Below are 25,777 nucleotides of genomic sequence, written 5' to 3' on the forward strand. Positions count from 1 at the left end.
TGTTGGTATCTAAGCTAGATAATACAGCTGGCTTGTTCTAAAGAAGTCACAAGATAGTATATTTACTCAGCGATCTGTTTGTGTTTATTTGTGCTCCTTGTAGAACCACCTCAAGGCTCACCTCTGCCACTCCGGCTTGTATGAAGCATTTAGGTTTTTACACATTAACACCATTTAAACCTTAAATCTTTCAAAACGTCTCCTAAATGTAAGCTCTATTATCTATGTTGTGTAAAAGCAAGGCATACTTGGCAAATATAAAACTGACTCCAGCTGGAGCATGTCCATCTTGTCCTTCCAATCAGTGTTTTACACTCACTTAATCAGCTGTTGCCGACATAACATGCATGTATGTCTAGTCCTACATGAGACAGTTTATAAAACTATAAATCAACAGTTGGGGGTTACCTGACATCAAGTTTATTAGACCACAGAAACAATTTTCAGGCGTTTTTGAAGCATAAAAAGACTTGTCCAAATAATTAAATATATGATAGATTGATTGGGATCTCATGTTTCAGCATCAGCTTTATCTTTTTCTGGTCAAATGACAGTTCTATCATAGCAAGGATACAATAAAACCTTTGTACTTTATAAAAACTTCAACTGCAAAAATACATTCATTGAAAGAAAAGCACTGAAAAAGGATTCTAGGAGCTCTGAACAATGACCCTTAGTCACGTTGATAACAAAAAGTGACATACATTCACTTATGCACTGTATATGCTAGACCCATATACGAATGATTAACAAACTATTAATTGGCAGCAAAGCAATTATTCATTTGTGCTTAACCCAAACCATAAACGTCATGTAGAACAGCAAACACAAGACGAGAATTTACTCTGAAGCCTAAGTAAACTAAATATATTTGTGTAAAGCTTTTTCCCATGATTAAGTCCTATTAATCAGTCAAAGACCGGAGTGATAAGGGTTTCTACAGATAGGGAGAAAGTGGGAAGCAAACATTTTAACTTCCTTGAGGGGATTTGCTATTGTTGCTATGCTAGATCTGGTGCATGTTAAGAGCCCTTCTACCTATGTTGGTCGGTCTTAGTCTGACAGAACATAATGATGAGTACATGTTAATAAGAGCTGCCCAGACAAAAGATGGCTGGAGGGTGTTACTCCTAGGCACTGTGGACAGTGGTGGACACCGTTATGTACAAGTGCTTCTAGGTTGAAGTATCTGGGAAAGTGTAGGTCAGTAGTGGCTGACTACTGCTCACTCATGAGGTAGGGAGGGTTGAGGGTTGAGGGGGAAGCATCTCAGGGTTGAGGGGGGAAGAATTCCCAACTCACTACATGATGATTATTTGTTCACATCAACACTAACATGAAACACATGGCTCTTGACATTGCTGATATCATCCGTATCTGACAGCACCAATAGTCTTAATATTCGCCAACTCCCTTCACCAGCTTTGTCTGTTTCTCCGTGTGTACTTGCTGACCGATATGGCCGCAAATATCCCTATCAATCTAAACATGCAGTCACAATGCTTTTATTAATGAATTAGAAAGATAAATGTCAGTTAACTAGATACAAACAGATGGGCCGATATCCAGCTATGGAAACAATTGGAAGAGGGTGAGGATCAACATGTGAAAGGTAGCAATCGGCTAGCATGTCATGGTTGACAACAAAGCCGATTCTCCCTCGCTTACAGGCCACCCCTCTACACCTGTGAAGCGACCTCAAATAAATACCAAAGTGCAGCTTGAGGGAAATTTGTTTGTGTTTATACAGCATTGCTTGCATGTTGGGGCAATATGGGGATGTTGGTCTGCTTTAGGGCTGGTAGAACACAGATCGGTAGCGCCAACAGTGGGACATAGCGCCAATGGTTGGACTGCAGGTGGGGGTCGTATCTCACATCACTGTTCAGATGCAAGGAGGAAAGGATATATCTGCTGCTAATTGTTGTTAAGGGGAAGGATTGTGTCTGTTTAGATACAGAAACCACTTGATAATCATCTTGTAAGGTTTACTGTTGCTGCTTTTCATGTGATGAATGTGGTACAGCAGATTCAGATGTACATGCTGTAAACATTGTCCAGACTGATTATTTAGTCCAGGACACAAAAACAAAGGTTCTCTTTAACTGAAAGTAAAACCTATTGCACAAAACTCCAGTGTCTTCAAAATAGATAATGTTAGGATCTTCAAAACTATTTGCAACAGATGAAAAGGACTGTGATACATTAGAATTTGCTGTGATTACGTAACTAATTCAAGTTAGAAGTGTGAAATGTATGTTTTGTTTAATGTCACACTCAGTAATATTCCAGCTTATGATGGCGGTTTGTCAATAATGGCATCTGGACCAGACAATCTAGTGATTAATATCATGAGCAACAACACACACCGTTGGGGGAAGATGCCATGAAATCAACCAAGTCACCGAGTCGGGCCACAAGATCTATATGTAGCCTCTGGGAACCAATTTTAACCCGAAATCCACACGGAGATAGTAAATGCATGTATAACAAAGAAGTCCTTTAAATGTTTGTGTTACACATGATGTTCTTGTAGTATGGTAAAAGATAACAGACTAAAACATCCAATTACAGGTTAATTAATACAGGGTTTTAACTTGGACTTTCGTATCCCATGTTGTTGAAACAGGAATGTAGTCCATGAAGGAGTTCCATGCGTAGAAAGACTGTCTTAAAGCATATGGTATCTGAGATATATAGCCTGTATCTTATACCACAGGTGTATTATCATGTTACATAGGGGTATAAGACCAACTATCCACTACCAGTAAACAATCAGACACGCACACATATCTGCCACATTGTTCAAACCCCAGACACTACTTGACTCTTAGGTGATGGAGTAAATTCAAGCAAGAATTCAAAGTTTTTAGATTTGAAAGTTCACTGTGCATTATTTGTCAACATAACTTCAAGGCTACAAATATCTGAGATTGTGAACTTTATCATGAAAATATCAGCCGAGTAGGATTGCCATGGCTATTTTGTGAAAAAGCATTAACAGAAAGATTACCTAAACATTGCAATACATTGCAGGCTTCTAAAACATCATAATGATCAACACATTTGTCAGTTTAACCCTGGTTCTCACAGCCACCCCATTGATGCCAACATAGCTATGCCTTCTTGAACTTCTACACTTATCACCTAATGTCAAACAACTTTTCAATATATATTTTTTCCATACAAATCCTTAACACAATTGAAAACATCATGACAACCTGCAACATTTAACACTGCTTAAACTTGGATAAAGGATAAACTTGGTTGGAGGTTTAGGAGCATGACTTTTATATTCTAATATAATAAGATAAGGAGGAGGGTGAGAGAGAGAAAAAAAAGAATACCATGTATTAAACTAATTTCGTAACAATGGGATATTGATAGACTTTGAGTTTCTTTCATGAGCACTTTACCTTATCATATATGTTTTTAAGCAGTATAGGTAAACATAATTCAGTTTCTGTTAACACTTTATGCTTCAGTAGGAAAACCAACCAGTGTTAGTTATCTTTCAATAATTTGTTCTTTTCCCCTGATAACTGTCCCTCATTATGACGATTTCTGAAAACAAGAGGGTCACAGACAAGTTTAAGTACTATTCACACCTCAGTAGCAATTCTAACTAACCTTTGTGACAAGCATGGCTCTTTGGAGAGTGAGTGAGTGAGTGAGTATGGTTTTAAGGCGCTTTTCGCAATATTCCAGTAATATCATGGCAGGGGACACCAGAAATGGGCTTCACACATAGTACCGTTGTCGGGAATCAGACCCGGGTCTTCGGCATGACGAACAAATGCTTTAACCACTAGGCTACCCAAACGCCCCGGTTCTTTGGAGAACAATCATTAAGTAACCTAAATCTTGATGGCAGACTCTCCATCAACATGTATTCTACCTGTTCCACTTTCCCCTGTCAGAGCAGGTACTCCATGTTAGTTCTTGTAAGGCTTGCTGTAACTACCAATTGCTAGGTAGGGCACAATCTCAGAGAGACATGACATGACATGACATTACCAGACTGACAGCTGTACATCTGATATGGAGGTAGTTTTCACCCGAGTGATGTCCTAGATGCCAACATGCCTTGTCAGTCTGACACTGATGAAGCAGCATGTATTGGGAATAGGTCTTCATCCAGGGTCTACTTTACACAACAAGTTTTGCTTTAATGTCTACTTCAGTGAGTGAGTTGGAGCAAAATGCCAATGCTAGTTGACATTACTTTCAGAATCCCAAAGCCATGAAACTAAAGATAGCTGCTAACAGTTGCCACCCAAGTGACTTAATGGGTTGGGTTTAATACCACACTCAGCAATGTTTCAGTTATATGAATGTGGCCTGTAGATAATCCAATCTGGACCAGACAATCCAGTGATTCATATTCCAAACAATGATCCACACTCTCTGGGTAAGATGACTTGTCACCTGGCCATCCAATCCATTTGATTGCCTCTTGCGACCAGCACAGGTCGCTTAAAGGGGGAATTACAAGGAGACTGTGCACTATGATTCAGTACCCATTGCAGTCTAAGTTTAATTGCTGTATGTAGTGACTTGTGTCCAATAAAGTCATTGTATGTATGACCACCGTCACATTGCTGGACTATTGTTGAGTGTTATGATCTGAGAACAGATCTGAGAACAGATCCCAGATTGAAAAAGTGTTTAATAAAGAAGGATGTATGTGTCATGTTTGTGATGACAATTCTTTATTCTAGTTCACTCAACAAGCATGATACACCTCAAGTGGCTACTGTGGCTCGACATGTGGCTACTGTTATCAGGCCTGTATGACACAAAATAGTTGTGTATAATGTGTGCACATCATTGGCAGATGCTACTGTTAACCAACTTCTAAAATTCATCCAGTCATGGCTGATAAAAATATATAATTTAAATGAGCCATTTCTTTCGACCTGATCCCAAATGTTTAAATTTGATTGAGTGAAAAGAAGAAGATCCCATGAACATCGCTGGTTAATGAAAAACAATTTGGACTATTTACCTACATTCCGATCCAAAATCGTGTTTGCTAGGATCGAAGTAGTGTAGAGCTAATTGGTATGCAGGAATAGCAGTCCTAATCTGTCATACAAGTGTCGGTATAATCCTGGACTACCGCATCGTGGCGCGGTCCTCCTCCCATACTGAAGCCACAGGGACGGTCTGTTGTTTACTTGAGCTTTACTCCAAAGCCATTTCAAGCCAAACTCATTCCACAAACAATTACATCAAAGACAATACAGAGTTGCTGGTTAATTAACCGTGGTTATCACTTCGTGAAATGCATGTCTGGACAATACCTCCCTGGCAGGCTTACTCCAGTCTAATCCATGTCCAGTGTATTGGCATTTTGGACATGGTCATTACTGGCCCTGTAGGTGTAGAGGTCTTCAGACACACATCCAATGAGTTCATCATAACAAGGTGATAAGGAAGGAAAGTTATTACAAGTGGTAACGGAATCACGAGGGGTACATGGGGTTTTATGTGTCCTGCATTAGGTTTAACACCACGAGCTGGAGGTAACAGTGGTCAAGCTTCCGAGTGATCTTCACACAAAAGCTGGTCTTGATGCAATGTCAGATGAAATGTGAGATGAGACAGACTATGTAAGTGGAGCAGGCACATGCCTAACTAGCTTCCAACACTTTCGTCAGTGCTAGACCAGTTAAATTTCACTTGGACATCACAAAATTCTCCACTTGTTTCTGTAATGCTTGACATCCATCCATGCTATTCCGGAAGTTTATAGATAATTTGAGCATCTAAATATGATTACTTCCTCACCACTGCTTACATTAAATAATACTGCATTCCTAACAACTAATCATTGTCCAAATACAATGAGTGGGAGAGTTTGGTTTTACGCCGCTTTTAGCAATATTCCAGCAATATCACGGCGGGGGGACACCAGAAATGGGCTTCACATATTGTACCTATGTCAGGATTCGAACCCGGGTCTTCGGTGTGACGAGCGAACGCTTTAAACACTAGGCTACCCGACCGCCCCCCAAATACAATGAAATGAACTTTCTCAACAGAGACAATTTAATACGGTTACAATCATTGTTTAACAATATATACAAACGGAATGGAAGTGTTAAACATATGCATAAACGGTGGGACACAATATCCTGTTTGTAGTGTGTAATTGGTATAAGCTTGGACTGACAGCTCACATACATATTTAATGCATTACTGCAAAAGACACTGTATACAAGGCCATAATAAGCTAATTATTAGATTTCATCACCACCATCAAATTCTTAGCCTCACATTTTGGTTGTCCCTAAGAATGTACAGAACTGCATGCGCTCTACTTGATCAAATACCCATGCTTTTAGTGAATCACATTTGTCAGTCATTCACTGGATTGTCTGGTCCAGACACGATTATTTACAGACCACCATCATACAGCTGAAATACTGCTGACAGCGGCGTAAAACAACAAACAAACAAAACAAACACATTCGTCTACAGCTTATGAACACAGATGACTTGAATAATTTGTATTAAAAAGATGAAACAGAAAAGATAAAACGTCTCAAGTCTAAGTTATTTTTTAAAATTTGAATGAAAATTAAATAATTAATTAAGTGTGGCCTAATAGAGATATGGTATAATTTGTACTCACCACACCATTACAGAGCGATAATGCTGCCATGGAGTCGCCATGTGACAGAACCTTCCCCCGATACATGCAGTCTGACTCAGCACCAGACACGCTGTCAGTGTCCACATGACTCAAGTTGGAGGGTTTCCGGTGATATACCTTGAACCCTGGCGCTAGCAGCTTCCTGTTGAGACTGAGTTTGAGGTGAAAATGGATGCTATCTCCAGTTAGGTTGAGGTACAGGTCTCGGACTGTCCCAGGATCAGCACTGCGACGATGGCGGACAGTCCGGGCAGGATCATCAGACAGTAGGTTTCCGTTCACATCAACCTGAGATGGATACACCACAGAGTAGTCTGCAAGAATTAAAAAATATGATCAGACAATACAACAGAATCATGGACACCGTAACTCAACTGGTCTCACTGAAACCCACCCCACTTGTCCTAATCGTCCCACCCCAATTGTCCTGATGGTCCTGATGGTCCCACCCCACTTGTCCTGATGGTCCCACCCCACTTGCCCTGATGGTCCCACCCGACCTGCCCTGATGGTCCCACCCCACTTGTCCTGATGGTCCCACCCGACCTGCCCTGATGGTCCCACCCCACTTGCCCTGATGGTCCCCGCCCCACTTGCCCTGATGGTCCCCGCCCCACTTGCCCTGATGGTCCCCGCCCCACTTGCCCTGATGGTCCCCGCCCCACTTGTCCTGATGGTCCCACCCCACTTGTCCTGATGGTCCCACCCCACTTGCCCTGATGGTCCCACCCGACCTGCCCTGATGGTCCCACCCCACATGTCCTGATGGTCCCGCCCCACTTGCCCTGATGGTCCCCACCCCACTTGCCCTGATGGTCCCCACCCCACTTGCCCTGATGGTCCCACCCCACTTGTCCTGATGGTCCCACCCCACTTGTCCTGATGGTCCCACCCCACTTGCCCTAATCGTCCCACCCCACTTGTCCTGATGGTCCCACCCCACTTGTCCTGATGGTCCCACCCCACTTGTCCTGATGGTCCCACCCGACTTGTCCTGATGGTCCCACTCCAATTGTCCTGATGGTCCCACCCCACTTGTCCTGATGGTCCCACCCCACTTGTCCTGATGGTCCCACCCCACTTGTCCTGATGGTCCCACCCCACTTGTCCTGATGGTCCCACCCCACTTGTCCTGATGGTCCCACCCCACTTGTCCTGATGGTCCCACTCCAATTGTCCTGATGGTCCCACCCCACTTGTCCTGATGGTCCCACCCCACTTGTCCTGATGGTCCCACCCCACTTGTCCTGATGGTCCCGCCCCACTTGCCCTGATGGTCCCAACCCACTTGCCCTGATGGTCCCACCCCACTTGTCCTGATGGTCCCACCCCACTTGCCCTGATGGTTCCACCCCACTCGCCCTGATGGTTCCCACCCCACTTGTCCTGATGGTCCCACCCCACTTGCCCTGATGGTCCCACCCGACTTGTCCTGATGGTCCCACCCCACTTGTCTTGATGGTCCCACTCCACTTGCCCTGATGGTCCCGCCCGACTTGTCCTGATGGTTTCACTGAAGCCCACCTCACTTGCCCTAATGGTTTCACTAAAGCCCACCTCACTTGTCCTCATGACCAAACAAGACCATCCTTTTCCATCCTTGCCATAGGTGTCATAGGGGGAAAGTGAATTACCAGTATCCAAAAAGTAAAATTAAATGTCAGAGTCACAGAGGAATATTTTCACTTGTATCTGTCACATAAAAATGTTACACAAATGGGATTTGTGACACTCCTTAGTAACGAATGGGTACAGATATCATAAATGCTGCACCATGACTCCCTAAAAGTCATATTTGAGGCAGTTTGACTATTAAGTGTCAACATAACGTTTTCGCAATTGAAAACATGAAGCGCGGGAAGTCCCTACGGTGACTGGTCAAAATCGTTCCAAAAAAAAAAAAAAATATCCTGCATACCACCTGTACCAAAGAGCTATGGTTATGGTTCTTATACTTTTAATTTGCTAATTGGGATTGTTCACGTCGACGTAATAAGCGCCCCGCGATATTTGCAAATATTGGGTAGTGAACAATCCCAATTAGCACCCCGTCCGATTGATCAATGTACACAAGACTTATTCCTGTATAATACGCATTCGTGTGTTATATGCACCCTTGATTATGGGCAATTAAATTCTGGAAAAATATATCTGTCATGTATGATACGCACATTCTTTTCCTTTGTATCATTCCAGGCTGTGAGCATAAACTACGAAATTTACAATCTTTCAACTCAAATTTTTTCCTCACCAAAATTTTATTCTAATAAGAGCCCCTTATTTCTACTTTTGAGAGTGCCCTGGGCGCTTATTACATCAAATACGGTATATGGTGGAATCTGCAACTAAAATAACACGATATTGGAATATATTATTCTTGATAAAATAATAATTTCAGACACAATTTCTTCCGACCATTGCATCAAATTTCTTTGAAGTTGTATCATTGGGTACCTTTTAACTGAATTACCAGCAGATTGGTAAGAAACATGTGGACAGCTGATTGCTATTTCCAGCTTAGTTTACGAGACAATACACACGGTAATCTTAATCTCTGCATATAAAAGAATGAGAGCAGGAAATACATTTTAAATGGTAAATTATCATGTCTAGTGATGTTTTATATCAAATTTCATACTTTTATTGACCAAGTTTGTTATACCTGTTTATTCACCTGAATTCGCTGAAGGGATACAATAATGCTCATCAATTGTTTGGACCCCGAAGGTAGCGTTGTTTGTATTTTAAAATGTCTGGACAGAAAAATTTAAATGTCCGGTAAGCAATATTTTAAACCGGACATTTGAGATTCCCAATGGGACGTGTCTGGTGCATATGACCGTTTCCGGACCCCTGCTCGCTACTACATATTTCTGCTATCATTCATCAAAATTCTCAGTCAGATGGTCTTTGTACTTTTGGGCAAGTCTGTCACTGGTCTGTCTTGGTCATATATCCGCAGCTGGTAAGTTAATCTGTCCAATAGTAAACTATGCTTCAGTTTGAAAGGTATTGCAGTTTAGAGACAATAATTATTTTTATAATAGATCAGTTAAGGCAAAGCAACTAATTTCATTTTGAATAATGTTTGTAAAAGTGGACACCCTAATGAAATTTGTTCAAAACTTCTTTCTTGTTCATTAGGTACAATATGATGATGCCTTAAACAAGCTTAACTCTTTGAATCACACACTGCCTGTGTATGATTTTATTGGAATAAATTTACACTACACAGGTAGAAAAACACTATTATATATAAAATTGTACCAGTGAAAACTTTTTCAAGTTTACACGTGTATGACAGATGGATGACTGGAAAGCCAACTCCTTGATTGAAGTTAAAATTATTCTAACATGGTGTCAATTCACTTGAAATTGAATGCCACACTGTCATAAAACAAAGGAATGGCTTCTGCCTTGATATAAAGGAATTGGAACCTTTCTAGGTACATATGGTCCTCAATAAATGTCACATGACATGGAAGTGGAAGAGATTACCCAGTGTTCCGATTCAAATTACCACACAAATACACCTCACAAGGATCCTGACATTATCCAATATTCAACAGAACTTTTGCAGGTGCACATTTTGTAAACATTTAACAGAAAACAACATATTTTAAAACTGCATTTGTGTTCGACATACATTGGACAGTAGATGTGATCTAAGCCATGTTACAGCACAAAAGGTCAGGGAAATCTACAGAGCAGGTGGAGGGTTGGAAAGATGAGCTCACAAGGTTTTTGTGATTTTCTGTATCATATGCAACCAGCTTGGGAGGTGGGCCTTATACGGGGTTATATTAGTTAATGTGTTCCATGTCAGAAAAAATATTGAGAGCCATATTGTTTTTCAATATCTTTCTGCATCCTCAATGATTGGCTGACTGTTTTGTCATTTCCGACTTTTCTCATGGTGATGTAAATTATCATATCACTGGGGATGAAGATTTGTGAGAGTTGGGTTTTATCACACAAGCTGGGGGACACCATAAATGGGTTTCACACATTGTACCGATGTGGGGAATCAAACCAGGGCCTATGGTGTGACAAGCAAATGCTTTAACAACTAGGCCACCACCCCACCGCCGGAATGAGTGAGTGAATACGGTTTTATGACGCTTTTAGCAATATTCCAGCAATATCACGGTGGGGGGACACCAGAAATGGGCTTCACATATTGTACCCATGTCGGGAATCGAACCCGGGTCTTCAGCATGACGAGCGAACGCTTTCCGACCGCCCCACCCCTGGAATGAACATTTTGAAATTTATGTTAAATTGTTAGCATAACTATCTCATGGATATTATTGCTCAAACATTACGAAATAGTTGGAATACAACAGCACCACTGTATACAACACAAAAACAGATCCTAACAAATACCATGTGGGCATACAGATATATATTTTGATATGGAAAAAAGGTGTGAAAAATACTGCATCAAGGAAGTGAACAAGGTAGCAGGATTCAAAATCATGCCTAATATGTACAAGATCACAATCCTGAGTTCAGCTAATGAACACTGATAATCTCCTAACACCTTGTAACTTATTCTCTCAATGTTTAATCAGCACAACCACTTTGGCTAGAGAAGAAAGAATTTCATGTACCATGTACGAGGCATCCAGATCAGTGACCATATTTACCAGCTCTATGACGACGGCCTGGACATAGACGATCAAGTCAGGTACAGGTAATCCAGTGAGTGATACGAGTCCTACAAAGTCTGGGTACAAGACATCAAGTTTGAAGACCTGATCCATTTTGTCAACTTTTACCACCAACATAGGTTGCTGGGGTCTATTCTAACCCTTGAATACCCATCGAGATGGAGATTAAAAAATGTTGGTTTGTTTGTTGTTAAACGCTGCACTAAAAACAAAGTACTAAAACAATTCAAACCTTGGTCAATGAGATCTCTTGTAAATCCATTTCAAGCACAGGTTCGTTTGTCATAAAAACATACAACACTTAACCCCTCCTGATATGCTATCACAAAGTCGACAGCTCATATCATTATCAAATGTATTTCATACATTGAGAAACACTTATGAGGTTTTTATAGCCAAGATTGTTCCTCCTGCACAGTCTAGCATCCCCTTATCATCACAGAGGATGGCCTGTCTGGAAACTTGGATCCACATACAGTCCCATCATTATAATATCTGTTGTGGGATTGACATACTGTAATCCTCAATATGTGACTTTGATAATAGGAGATATAACAGCCCACTTAAATATAAAAACCTTTTCATATACACTAAATTTGAAGTGTGAAAACTGAAAAAATAAATCAATGAGAATAGGTAACCTCCGATGAACCAACCCATTCAGTTAATTTTCACCTGATGACCTCAATGATATTATGTAGTGTCCGGAATTGGTCAAAATCTCAAGACCGTCACTAGTTTGAAGACGCAATCAAAGCTAACAACTGTTCGTAAATGGAAATTCCCACATATATTCTCTGTCGCCTTCATAAATAACTATAAATGAAATAGCGAAAGTCTCAAAAAATATTTTTCTTTACCCTGCGACACAAATATATATACCAGGCCATGGCAAACCATTATAATTCGATCAGTATTACAATTTGTCATGAGCATGGTCTCTGCCTTAGGTCACATGTCACCGAGTTGGCTTTTGAATATCTGAGTAAATTTAGTGGCTAGAGTGGCAGTTTATTGACAGTTTCTTCTCGCCATGATATTTGACACCAAAAACATTCATCAGACTCTTGCCTTTTTTGTGTTGAGGATAAATGCAACTGAAACTGTGGAAACAATAAAATGAACAAGAATACCTTGACAAGTGCATTTGTTTTCAGGCTTTGATGCTTCGGTTTCCATGTTGTACACAGCTCTTATTCATCCTTTCATTACAAACTTCACTTAATCATTGCAAAACGTGTCCCACGGTCCATAGATGTCTAAACATCACCAGTCTGAACACAAGTGCAACTACACACTTGTGCATAAAAATTACATTTAGTACTAGTTACTAAATGTCTTTATTGCATGTGTACAATCTGGTTACAATTTGACCTTCTCCCGGGAAGTTACCATTACGTCATCAATGCTTCTACAATAATGTCACTATGTCTACTTTTGCGAGGGCCTTCCACCGCATGGGACGAACCATCCCAATGATCATAATTATTTGTGTTCTAACTACTATATCCATTTAAAATTGTTATTGAAAATATTTTATATTACACTTTCAGCAATCATAATTTGAAAGGGTGTCAAAACACTGGCGTTTAGTTACATATTCAGTAATCACTTGATAAGATTAAAAAGTAGTTATAATATATTTGTCTCCAGATCCAAACCGACACTACATGCTTCGAAGATCAGCTAACTGATTGTGGTGTCCGTCAATTGGCAGCTAACATATTAATGTTTTTTAAATCTGCTATCTTGCTTTAGTTGATTGCAGCAGGTTGACAGGATGCGTAATCTATCCCATAATGCAACAGGTGATTCCTAAGTGTCTCCTTCCCCTGCGCCTCGAATCTGTCAAACTGTGTGAGATGGTCATCCATGTAAAACACACTACCGAAATATAGTAGCTTATCCAGACGAATTATACAACAAATGAATCGGCAAGAGGCAAGAGGCATGCCCACACATACATCAGCTATATCTCATTCCAGGCATAGGTGAAAACGAGGTGAGAAAATAAGATCACGTGTCAAACTGTGTAATAATTATACAAAAACCATGTGTGGTGCGATTGCGTGATGGAGACTGCTACTTGTGAGGTTGAGTCAGAATTATGAGAAGAGCACCTCACTTCAACACTGCCGGAAGAGGGAGAAAACATGCTGATGTCAGCAATGATGTATGTGATGATGCGACTGAATGTGTGAATATATCTTAACTCTTTTTCACAGGATGAGATTAAGGGAGTTGAGCTGCTCAAGATTGAGTCAGTGAGAAGTACTGCTGCATTTTACAAAAGCCTGTAATGGTTTTGTTGTTTTTGGTGTTTCAGTACACACTGGACAATATTCCCCACTGTATGATGGCAGCCTGACAATAATGGAGTTTGGATGAGACAATCTGGTGATTGATCCCATGCCACCCCCAACCTTGTGAGTGAGTCTGAACATCCGAATGACTTGTAGGACAAGCATAGGTTCCTGAGGACCTGTTATAACCTGGAATTCCCATAGGGGGCCTGGAGAGTACCAAACCAGATGAGTGAGTGATTGAGTATGGTTTAACGCCACATTTAGCAACATTCCAGCAATATCACGGCGGGGGACACCAGAAAAGGGCTTCACACATTGTACCCATGTCGGGAATCGAACCCGGGTCTTCGGCGTGACGAGCCAACGCTTTAACCATCAGGCTACCCGACCGCCCCCCAAACCAGATGAACCAGTGTGAGCAGAGATATACATTTTTTGTAATATAACCCAAACATATTCAGTGGGATTGTGGACCTTATGGTCAGCTTTATACTACTAACCAGCTCTGGAATTCCACGGGGAACAGAGTGTTTTAACTTAACCAGTAATATTCAAGGGGGTCAGTCTTGAAAAATTATGGGGAGCCCGAGATTAAATAGAGACTTTGTGTGTTGTTTGTTTGTGGTTTAATGCCACACTCAACAATATTCCAGCTATGTGATGGCGGTCTGTAAAAAATCAAATCTAGACCAGACAATCAAGTCATTGATATCATGAGCATCAATCTACACAATTGGGACACAAGGACATAGCAAGTCAGCAAGCCTGATCACCCGATCCCGTTTGCCACCTCTTACGACAAGCATGGGATGCTGAAGACCTGGATCTTCATGGGATGACATGTATGTTATGTTACAGTTGAATAATCATGTTGCTTTAATCATTAATAAAACTGCCCCATATATTATATAGCTAATTTTATAGAGAGATCAGGGGAACACATATTACCTGAAAAAAGGTGCCATTAAGAAAATCCTCCATATATTTATAATAATACAGTAGACTACGTTTATAACAAATACGCTTATAACAAACTGACCGATATAATAAACTTGTTTTTTTGTCTTGGACATTTTGGTAAATATGCTTATAACGAACTACAGTTATTACAAACAATAATTAGTGGTCATTTTATACAGAAGAATAATCTCAACAATAAGGTCATCTCCGTCATCTTTAAACAGCTTTCCTGTTAGTCAAAAACTATCTTTATAATAAATTTCAACTAATCCTCCCAAACCAAAAACAGGAATACCTAAGGTTAAAATTTTTACAGAAGCAAAAAACACAAACTGAGAAAAATTACTTCTATTTGAGAAATCAAGCATCAATTGGGTTTAAAAAGCTTTTAAGAAAATTACAGGTTGTGAACAGAGCCTGCCCAAGGTGGAGAGAAGATTACCCACAAGTTGGCACACTATAATCAAGAGAGCACCACTCCATGCCCCGGACTTGCCTCCCCTCAAATTAGCGTCGATTGAGACGTAACCTATCCTGAGCTTAAGTTACTGGGAAGTAGACACACTCTTACACAGGTCACCCAGGAAACAGAGCATCTCTGCTCAGAGAGTCACATAATAACCATTGTTCCGAATCCATTCAATATTTTTAAAGTGAATATTCGCTCAACTAAACCAATATCAGGGACTTTAGTTAATCTCCTCATTTCTCAAACACTTCACTTGACTTACTTTCTTTCAAATATAGAAAAAATGAACAATCTTACCATGAAGCATTATTATTTCAAATTCATAGGAAGAAAACATTGATAGCATCTTTTCATTACAAGAATGGGCTATTTTGTCTGATATTCTGTAAATGAGATTTATCAACGCTTCCCACTGATTCATGTCCACTGCATGTGTCAACATCAAGCTGGAGGAATCCGTCCACCTTTCTCCACACATTCTGCATCTTTATTGGATTTGAGTGAGTGAGTGAGTAAGTGAGTGAGTTGGGTTTAACGCCACTTTTAACTTTATTCCAGTTATATCACGGCGTGTCAGCTTGATGTGGGAGGAAAGCCCGAAGTGATGCAGGTTTCAGACGTTTACCACTTCGGTGAAACCCACAAGCACAGGTATGGTGCTACACTAGAAACATAATTGGGGTGAACCAGGATTTGAACCCACAATCATAGGTTTCTGGCGTGCCCAAGGGACGCAACTCTGCACAGCAAATCGCGGCGCCTTAGACGACTGGGACACCCGTGCCCCCTTATTGGATTTGAAGAGCTGTCATTTGTTCCCGACTCCTGTTTGACAGCTGATGGTAGTGCTCATACAGAGTAGCAAGGTTTAGAGACAGTCCCAATATCATATTTTGTGCTTCTTCCTTAAATAACTTGTGCCCTTAACTGTTGAAAAAGACTGTCGTTATAATTTACACAAAATACATTTCATTGTTGAAAGAAAACAAACAACAATTCCTATATTCCACATGTTCTTCTTCTTTCGTGGCCCAAATTTTGGAAACAACTCCAAAGCATGTGCAGGGCGGTCTCTGTGGTGGTCAGTGTTTTGAGCTTATGACTTAGTATGTGAGAGGGAGAAATTATCAGTTTGGAAGTTCATAAATTTGGGAGTTCATCAGGGAATTATTCACTTCAAAATGACTCATCCAGCAGGGAAAATGCATCTTCCCGAGGCAAGAGAATTAACTGACTTTAAAAGTCCAGTTTCCACCCTTGCCGAACTAGGCTGGAATAACTGGACTCGATCGTTGCGCCACCAGTGGCTATTACCAATTATGTCCCTTCTGAGCCTCATCTATGGACCAATCATATTCCACCTCTCGTATCACTTGCGTTTGCTTCTCACAAAATGGTGGCGCCCAGTCAGGACGATTTGATCAATAATCAACATCTATATTGTGATAAAACGGGTCTTACATTACCCTTGATTAAAAACATGAAAGGATTTGGAAAATATCTGCTGACAACGGTTAGTTGGCTTTGCACATGCTTTGCAAATCCTGCAATCGATCGAAATCTGCACGACAGTTTAAGAACCAGATTTTGATGTCGCTGCGCGATTTTGATTGGACTATGCATAGACTCGTTAGTCCAGACAAAATATAACTCCATAATACCAGCCTATTTCGGCAAGGGTGAAAACTGAACTTTTATGGTCAGTTAACTCTCTTGCCTCGGGAAGATGGGAAAATGATGAAAGGGTGACAATGTTGCGTGAATTTTGCTGCTTAATGACTAAATAAAACATTGAGCCACTAGGTCTAACTCGCCTGAACTTTTCTGGAATATACATTTAATAGACCATACAGGTCGTAATAAAGGATAAATACATTTGATTGTTCTGTGAGCACCTTACATATCAAATTGTGGTTTCTGATGTTTCAAAGCTTATGTGGAAATGAAAGTAGAACTTTGGCCAAGAATATGCTGATGCAACATCTACATCAAATAGCCAACATATTTGTCTGGAAGTAAAAAAATAACATCAGCATAAATAGTTTAGAATGAAAACAATATATCAGAAAAATAATTCAACCTCCAAGTGAAAAACAATCATATTTTGAGCAGACTACATGCATGTTATCTAAAAAAGGCATCGCACCGGAGCCAGAGAGGGTGTATAGCAGTAGGTGCTGCAGACACTTGATGCATTAGCTGCCTCCTAACCAGTGTGCATAGCAACATGTGCGTGTGCAGTATACAGGTGCAGCCCAAGCACATGCATATCATCCTGCATGTCTATTTCCCACTTTCCTATCTGCAACATTAAAGTGTTTCAGCATTATCACATCACCTGTGACCTTGGGAGACAACCTAGATATTAAATCAAAGTGAAGCGTATACTTGGACTAGAAGATTGAAAAACATTCTACATTTCTTTTGCACTAAAACGATTTCTTTTAAAAGTTTGAGAAACACAGACAGGAACATTTGCATGTGTCTCAATAACCCAAGTCTGTCAGTCTACGCCCAATATCTGAAGTACAAATTTCATAACCTACATTGATAGTTTTGCCACATGTTCATCATGAAATGTACACACATTTGTTTGTTTGTGTGTTGTTTAACGCCGCACCCAGCAATATTCCAGCTATATGATGGTGGTCTGTAAATAATGAAGTCTGAACCAGACAATCCAGTGATTGACATCATGAGCATTGATCCACACAATTTGACATTGCTTCCTGTGTCATGGAAAGAAACAAATTTTAGATAGAATATACAATGTAACAATTTCTCTGTTCATACATAATATTCATCCATCAATTATGATGAATACCATATACATATACGAAAAAACCCACAACATTTCTAGTATCATAAAATACCATGTACTCATTATATACTACTTAAAAGAAGTTAAAGAACACCCCATTCTTTCATAATACTATAGTCAATCTGTCATGCCATGTCATGAAAGAATCAGGTGTTTTTAAACTTCGTTTGAGTTTAGAGGGGAATATACACAAAATAAACCTAACCTAGCCTTCACAGCTTGTGACTCAATACTGACTGTTGTTTAACACTACACTCAGCAATATTCCATCTATATGATGTCAGGTCTGTGTATTACTGAATCTGGACCAGACAATTCAGTGGATGATATGAGCAACGATCAACTCCATGACTAACTGTCAACCAAGTCAATGAGCCTGACCCGATCCATTATGACCAGAATAGGTTGATTGGGATCAATTCTAAAATGACATCCCATTTGGATTTTAATGAAATGAATACTGACATGTACTTTCCAGAGAGATGCGTATGTCCTGATAATGTTCACATCTTTTGTCAGTCATACCAGTCACATCTCCCCGAGGCAAGAGAGTTAACTGACTATAAAAGTCCAGTTTCCACCCTTGCCGAACTAGGCTGGTTTTATGGAGTTACATTTTGTCTGGACTAACGAGTCTATGCATCGTCCAATCAAAATCGCACAACGTAATCCGGTTAGTAAAGTGTCCTGCAGATTTCGGTCGATTGCATGATTTGCTAAACATGTGCACTGCCAACTCGATGTCTACAGATATTTTCCTAGTCTTTTCTTGTTTTTAATCAAGGTTCTCATGTGATTTGATGCACTTCGCGAGGTAAGACGTTATCGGTCTTGATTATCGATCAGATCGTCTTGACTGGGCACCGCCATTTTGTTTGAAACAAATACAAGTGATACGATAGGTGGAATCTGATTGGTCCATAGGAGAGGCTTTGAAGGGACATAACTCGTAATAACCAATGGTGGCGCAACAATCGAGCCCCGGAATTCCAGCCTAGTTCGGCAAGGGTGGAAACTAGACTTTTAAAGTCAGATAACTCGATCCCTTGCTGAATATTGTTTATATTATTAATTTGAGAACTGTCATTGTTCAGAACAAATACACAAAATGTTGATTTCTTTGATTTTAGAGGAGATGTTGAAAATGTGAAGTCATTATAGGGGTATGTGAGAATGAAATTGTAGCTGGATCACAATTAGTCTAAAAGAAACTGCATATAGAATTCAGTAATGTATACAAGAAATAACAAAACATATATTTTATATATGGCTGCTGTATTGGTCATGTTTAAATATGATTCAATTGTGAGCAATATTTAGAGACATTATTTCTGGAATCATCCATGCAAAGCTTTATTTAGTATCTTAGGATACTTGTTGAAAATGTAAAGTTAGCGATGGACAATCTTTTCAGGTATAGATGAAGCTAAAAATGAAAATATGACACATTCCTATAACAATTTAGGGCCTAATAATGTAAGTTTGATCATGCAGCAAAATGTAAGGATAGTTTTCCAGCAAACTGCAGTCAACATAGTACACATTACTATGAGATAATGAACCAAAATAGTTGATGTTAGGATCTGAGTATATATGCAATAATATTCATATCCTCTAGGGATTCTAAAAAGATATATTTCAAAGCCAACTTTATTCAGACTTGTCAGAGTATTAGGTTTTTATTAAGACAAACTTTTCGGATGCATAAATAATGTTTCTACAATTTATAGTGGTTACTAAAACATTGTGATGGTCGTAACACCAACATTTCCAGACAACAACTCTCTCAAAGTAGCTTTCAAGGGTCGGTTTAATACTGCAACAATGCTCTCATTCTTTCCATCTAAAAAAGCTACATTTGTCTTCCACGTCACACAAGAATCCAATTCTCATAAAAAGTAATCAAGTCCACTTGGCAAATTAACAAAAGCATAGACAGTTTTTCAGTATCTTTTCTAATTAAAAAAAACTCCTGACACAGGGAATGGCAATCATTGAGCATGAGACAAAATGGGAACTTTCTAAATGTTGTGCTGCATCCTGACTTTGTATTGATTCTATGAGGCTGGTCTTTCTCAAACAACTATCTCCACGAGACCACTTCATTCAGCCCCCATAATACCAGATGGGAAAGAAATTAAGAAACCATTAATTCCTCAACGAGACACTTGTGGAAATGAAATTGATTGGAAGTGTGATCTTTTTTATCAGTAAAAAGGCATTGCTTTTCCTAAACAAATAAAAACATGAAAAACATAATGAACTTAAGATTAAAAATGTCTTTCAGGTCAAAAATCATCTTTCAGACGAAAGGATATTGTTTCAATCTTAATAATATACAAAAAAACAGATCATGAAGTCTTGGAAGTAGTTGCATTATTCATTTTGTTTAGTTATCAAAATGTGCTCCAATGTACAAATAAACAACGGATTCATGGAAATTAGTTCCTATTTGTTTATGGTTTTCATATACAAATAAAATACACAGTTCCCAGCAGGAAACAATGATTCAGTTTCAGATCTCCTACAAAAACATTTACACAGATAAAAATCTCAGCTTGAAAATCTTAAGTGATACTGAAATATAATACAATACACATTATATCAGAACTGAATATGTGATGTTGTGAGGTTATTAGCTTCTCGCTAAGACATCCTACCGATAGGGAGCACTATTCTACAGACAATTTTATCCCCCAGGCAGATTCCCATGGTGAGGGTCATGTGGGTGACACTACTATCATTGGTCTTTAAAGCAATGGGTATGACAAGGGACTATCTTTATCACCTCACATCTTGAACATGCGATTGTTCATTGACTAAAATAAATAGATACATGTATGCAATTTCAGAAGTTACTTTCTACAAATAGGCATTATAATGGGTTTTTAATCATGGGTTTTGCTAATTGCAGTAGTAGATTTTACAGAATCCAACAACAAAAATAGAATATTACCTAAGTATGTAAACTCAATCCACCCCATCAAGCACAATACCTCTTCAAGATATGTTCAAGGGTATCTGTTTACATTCAACTTCTCAAAAAGGAGTAAAATATGAAAGGAGTAAAACTCTTCAGATTTCCTACAATAAATCACCATTCTTGGCAACTTGGCTTTTGTCAGTTTCCCTTTCTTCTGAGAAGAATCAGCCAAGCCACTTCACTGAGGAAGGTATTCATCAACTTGGGTATCAGTTATATGAAACACCAAATTTTGGGCTTTGCCAGCATCTGTACAAGACAATCTGTACATAAACACATAGTACTCTGGCAATTCTCTGAATCAGGACCCTTTACAGCACAATGTGTGTCAAATAACACTTGTATCTGTACAAAACACTACATGTAGCATATCTAAAGGTGACTGCTACATAGATGGATGGAATGTCAACACATTAAGTCAAACATTAAGTTCCTTTTGATGAGGTCTCTTTAGCAAGTCATTAGCAATGACGTGGGATTGAGTGAAGGAATGGTGTTGATGTCAGTCGGCAATATCACTAACCTGACTCAAATGAGAAAAGAAAATTACAACCAAATCATGATTCCTCAAAGGAATTGAGCCTGAAATAGTCAAACAGGTGAGGACAGAGCACCAGTACATGCTGTTGAGGTGCAATGGTTGTTGACACAGTCTGGTCATGGCTGGCAGTCGGTCTGCTCATGTGGTCCCCCAAGTACTCATCACACACAACAGCCATTGTGGCCATCTGATCCTCACTTTAGTCAGCTCTTGTAACCGGAGATCTATTCAGCCCCAAAACACCCATGGTATAGTCTGCTTGAACACATCTTTATAGAATCCATTTTGAGTGTATTGCCTTGTTTGTTGTTTAGCTCATACTCAGCAATATTCCAGCTACATGGCACAAGTCAGTAAATAAATGAATCTGGACCAGACATTACAGTGATTGACATGAACATTGATCTATGCAATTGGGATACAATGGCAAGCATCAAGTTGACGAGCCTGACCACCAGATCCAATCAGATCTTACAAACACAGGTTGCTGAAGACCCATTCTAATACCAGTATCATGAGGGCATTGATCAGTATGGTTGGTGTACGATGACAGCAGATCAGTGTGGGCTTTCCCAGCTAGCAGTCACCATTGTGTCCACCTCATCCTTAATTTACTGGCCTCAAATGTCAAGGGTGCAGTATTTGTCACCTACTCTGGAATGTCTACTGATGTGTAATGTCTGGGTTTATGCCATTTTTAGCACAATTCTCGCAACATAAACCCTGTGAGTGAGAATGGTTTAATGCCATAATATTCCAGCACTATCACAGCAGGGGATTTAAACTCAGACCTTTGGTTGGATGAGTGAATGCTTTAGTCTATCCCACCACCAACCTCACCACCCCTTAGGATGAGGAATGCTTCAATAACCCATGCTTGTCATAAGAAGCACCTCATGTAAACAGGACCGGGTGGTCAGACTCTGACTTGGTTGATGCATGTCATTGCATATGTCATTGTTTCCCAGTGTCGATCACTGGATTGTCTGGTTCAGACTTGATTATATACAGACTGCCATCATATAGCTGGAATATTGCTGAGTGCAGCGTCAAACAACAAACAAACCAAACCACAAGCCTATCCCACAACATCATACACTAGACTACCAAAGGTGATGAACTGACCTGCAGGCAGATGGACAAGGGCTTCACAGTGGCCACTATGCAACAGCAGACATATCTGGAAGAGAGGAAGAGATAGTTGCTCAAAATCAGGAAACAACAGTTGGCATACAATATCTACACAACTGTGCAGGAGAAACAGAGGTCCTCATCTTAAGAAAAGGGTATTATGTCTGATGTTTTGTATCATATAAAGGCTGTTCCCCAATAAGTTGCTAGAGGACAAGTCATGCATGTTGAAATACTGTACTGCCAACTTCATTGCAGGCCAAACAAACTTTATTTCTTGTTTTAAATATTTTCTAGGCCAATTTGAAAAACTGTATGATGCAAAAATAAAAAAATAATGAGGAAAATTGACACAGGCAATTTACAAGAAAACAGTTACAAGAAAGAAAATTTAAAATTGATAAAAATGGAGTTCAGAAAATCATTTAGAAAACATACATATTTGAAACAAGCATACTTCTCAAACTACTTCCAAACAAATAATATTGGTTTTCAGTTTTCTCTCACTTGTCAAAACTTTAGGTAAAAAAGGATGACTGTTGAACTTTCACCTGTTTTTTGGGTGCCTGATATTTTCAATTAGTTTCACATTTAGTTGTAAAAATTGGTTATGGCTAAGAAAACATGTCTGTTTATAAGGGAATCTAAACAAAATACATAATTTCTGCTCTATCCGACTTATTCTACCTACTGACCACATTTCACAACACTCGACTTGGATACCCGAAAGAGACATTTCGAGAGGGGCTCAAATGTCGTCCATGGATAGCTCATGGGATATTAATATCAGTAACTGATAGCAGGCCCAATGGATTCAGACAATACTGATCCCAGATAGGAATTGTCTTGGATGGAGAACTGTATCTCCCTTGCACTGACCCACTGATACTATTGTGTGTTTACACACATATTGTGGAGACTTATCAAGGCATTTGACTTAATTGAAGCAAGGAGATTGACATATTCATATGGTCTATCACTATCCAATAGATCATATCTAAAACTTTCATTACACCCTTGCACATTTATTACCATGTTTACTTCACACAATTAATGGTACCTGTGACAACCACACCCACCAGCCTTGAGTATACTGATGGAATGAACTTATTTGTGAACAGTTTATTTGTTGTTTAACACTGCACTCAACAATATTTCAGCTATATGATGGGAAGGATTTTAAATAATTGAGTCTGGACCAGGCAATCCAGTGATTGACACCATGAACATCAACTAAGTCAACGAGTCTGACCACTCGATCCCATTCGTCACCTCTTCCAAGCATAGTCACCTCTTACGGCAAACATGGGTTGCTGATGATATATTCTCTATCGGGATCTTCACGGATCTTTGTGAACAGTAGGACATTTTCCTTATTTCCACCAACCACAAAATAATCATCCTAAAATATTAGTGTCATTGACATTATCAAGGATGAGTTTATGCATGTTATTTTAAACTATTTATCTACAATTTTCAACTTCCCATTCACTCATCATCCTTACCTTTCATTTCTTTTCGCAATCCATAAATTAAATAGAAAACTTTGCAAGAAATTATTAAATACAAATTGTTTTTCCAAAAGGTATCTAGAGGATGGTCTTGCCTGCCACCTGTTGGTACATTCAAAAGCCTGATAGATTAATGTTTTTACATGCTGTTAAATGCTGTAAGATTTGCTGAACATGTGTGTTTACAGTTAACCACAGACCTTAGCTCTTCTGTGTCAGTTTCTTTTCCATAGAAATTGTGATCGGTTTGATTACCTGAATGAGTTTTAAGTCTGCAATGTTCTGGTAGAAATAGTATGGTGATTGAGTACGATCATATGCTGACTTAGCAATATTAGCATGATTTGTCATGGTGGTGTACACCAGTATAGGCTCCACACATTGTACCCATTTATGTGTACCCATTTATGGAATCAAACAATTCTTTGATATGACAGTCAAACATTTTAACCACTAGGCTACCCACTGCCTTTCAACAGTATGAAACTTATTCTTTGGCACAGTAATGTACAGACCGGTACAAAACAATGAAATCATAAAACATAAAGAAACACATTTGTGGAGAGACAATATAGTTCTTGAAATTTGACATTTTGTAAAATTATACAACTTTAGATTCCAAACCAAGTACTTAAATAATCCATGCCTTGGTTTAGACCTTATATATCATGCATGTGTCAATCAACAAGTAATCTACTACTTGTAGAATGAAACTGAAGGTAATTTTTAAGAGATAGTGCCTAAGTACCCCACTGTGATGAAACTCATGAGAACAGGTATAGTGCTGACAAATCAAGGGTCAAAATCAAGAGGAAATCTGGGGTTTGAACCCGCAACCACCAGATCCTGGCATGGCTAAGGGACAATACTGCACAGCATCTTAGACCTTTGGACAAACTATTCTACAAGTAGGGAGAATGGGTGGACAAGGAACACAGTTTGCACATACTGAATTCAATGGACACCTGTATGTATTGACAGTGCTCTCCAATGTATATATTCAGGTCAAGTAGCAGGTTCTGTTATTTTTTTAAAGTGTTCCCCAAACCAGGTCAGTATTGTGACAATCTTCAGAAACCAGATGACATGATAACCGCCCATCAAACATCCAATTAAGTGGGTGTTCAATTCTCATGTTCCCACCCCCACACAAGTAGCATGCATGTCATATCAGTCCTCCTCACCACAGAATCTTGAGTTCGGCACTAATGCCCTACAAAAGAGTGAAAAAAGGAAAACATTTTTAGAACTCTTTCATGTCTTTTTTCTGTGCCATAACCCACAATCATAAAGGTGATGAAGAAACCTGTTGTATCTCCAGGGCAGACATGGTGATCTGCTCCCTTCTACAGTCCAGGAATTTAATCTACAGGTGGATCGTCCGTTTCTCACAAATGTGTACACCTTCCACTGCAGTGGTTATCTGAGCACACACTTTCAGGTAGTTCATGGTCATTAGTGCTACATGGGTCCTTCCCTCGCCCTGGACTGAGGCGGGGCACCATGTTTCCGGCTGTCAGATATCTCGTAGAACACATGCCTGCCTGGGTCATCAGTCCTTAGCTATATTCTCCAGCTTCAGTATCTGATGATCTCACCCATAAAATTCCATTTATAACGTATCTTTAATTGAAGATGCAGACAAGGCTGGGTCTCCTTTCTATCTCTCTTTATCACGCCCATTCTAAAACATTTTTCCCAGTTGAAGTACGGCCAGCATT

General features: G+C 39.5%; 1 protein-coding gene across 1 annotated transcript in view; it reads right to left on the reverse strand.

Moving 5' to 3' along the window:
• LOC139449048 (A disintegrin and metalloproteinase with thrombospondin motifs 16-like) overlaps positions 1–25,777 on the reverse strand; it is a 91,462-nt gene that overhangs the window by 45,903 nt on the left and 19,782 nt on the right. The window contains exons 2-3 of the mRNA XM_071230521.1: positions 22,540–22,594; positions 6,641–6,975 (exon numbers count right to left, since the gene is read on the reverse strand). Coding sequence (XP_071086622.1) covers positions 6,641–6,975; positions 22,540–22,594 — 390 coding nt within the window. The remainder of the gene's footprint in view (positions 1–6,640; positions 6,976–22,539; positions 22,595–25,777) is intronic.

Source organism: Haliotis cracherodii, unplaced genomic scaffold, assembly GCF_022045235.1.
Source record: "Haliotis cracherodii isolate W230 unplaced genomic scaffold, xgHalCrac1.p SCAF_10, whole genome shotgun sequence".
In the NCBI taxonomy this organism is placed as follows: domain Eukaryota; kingdom Metazoa; phylum Mollusca; class Gastropoda; order Lepetellida; family Haliotidae; genus Haliotis; species Haliotis cracherodii.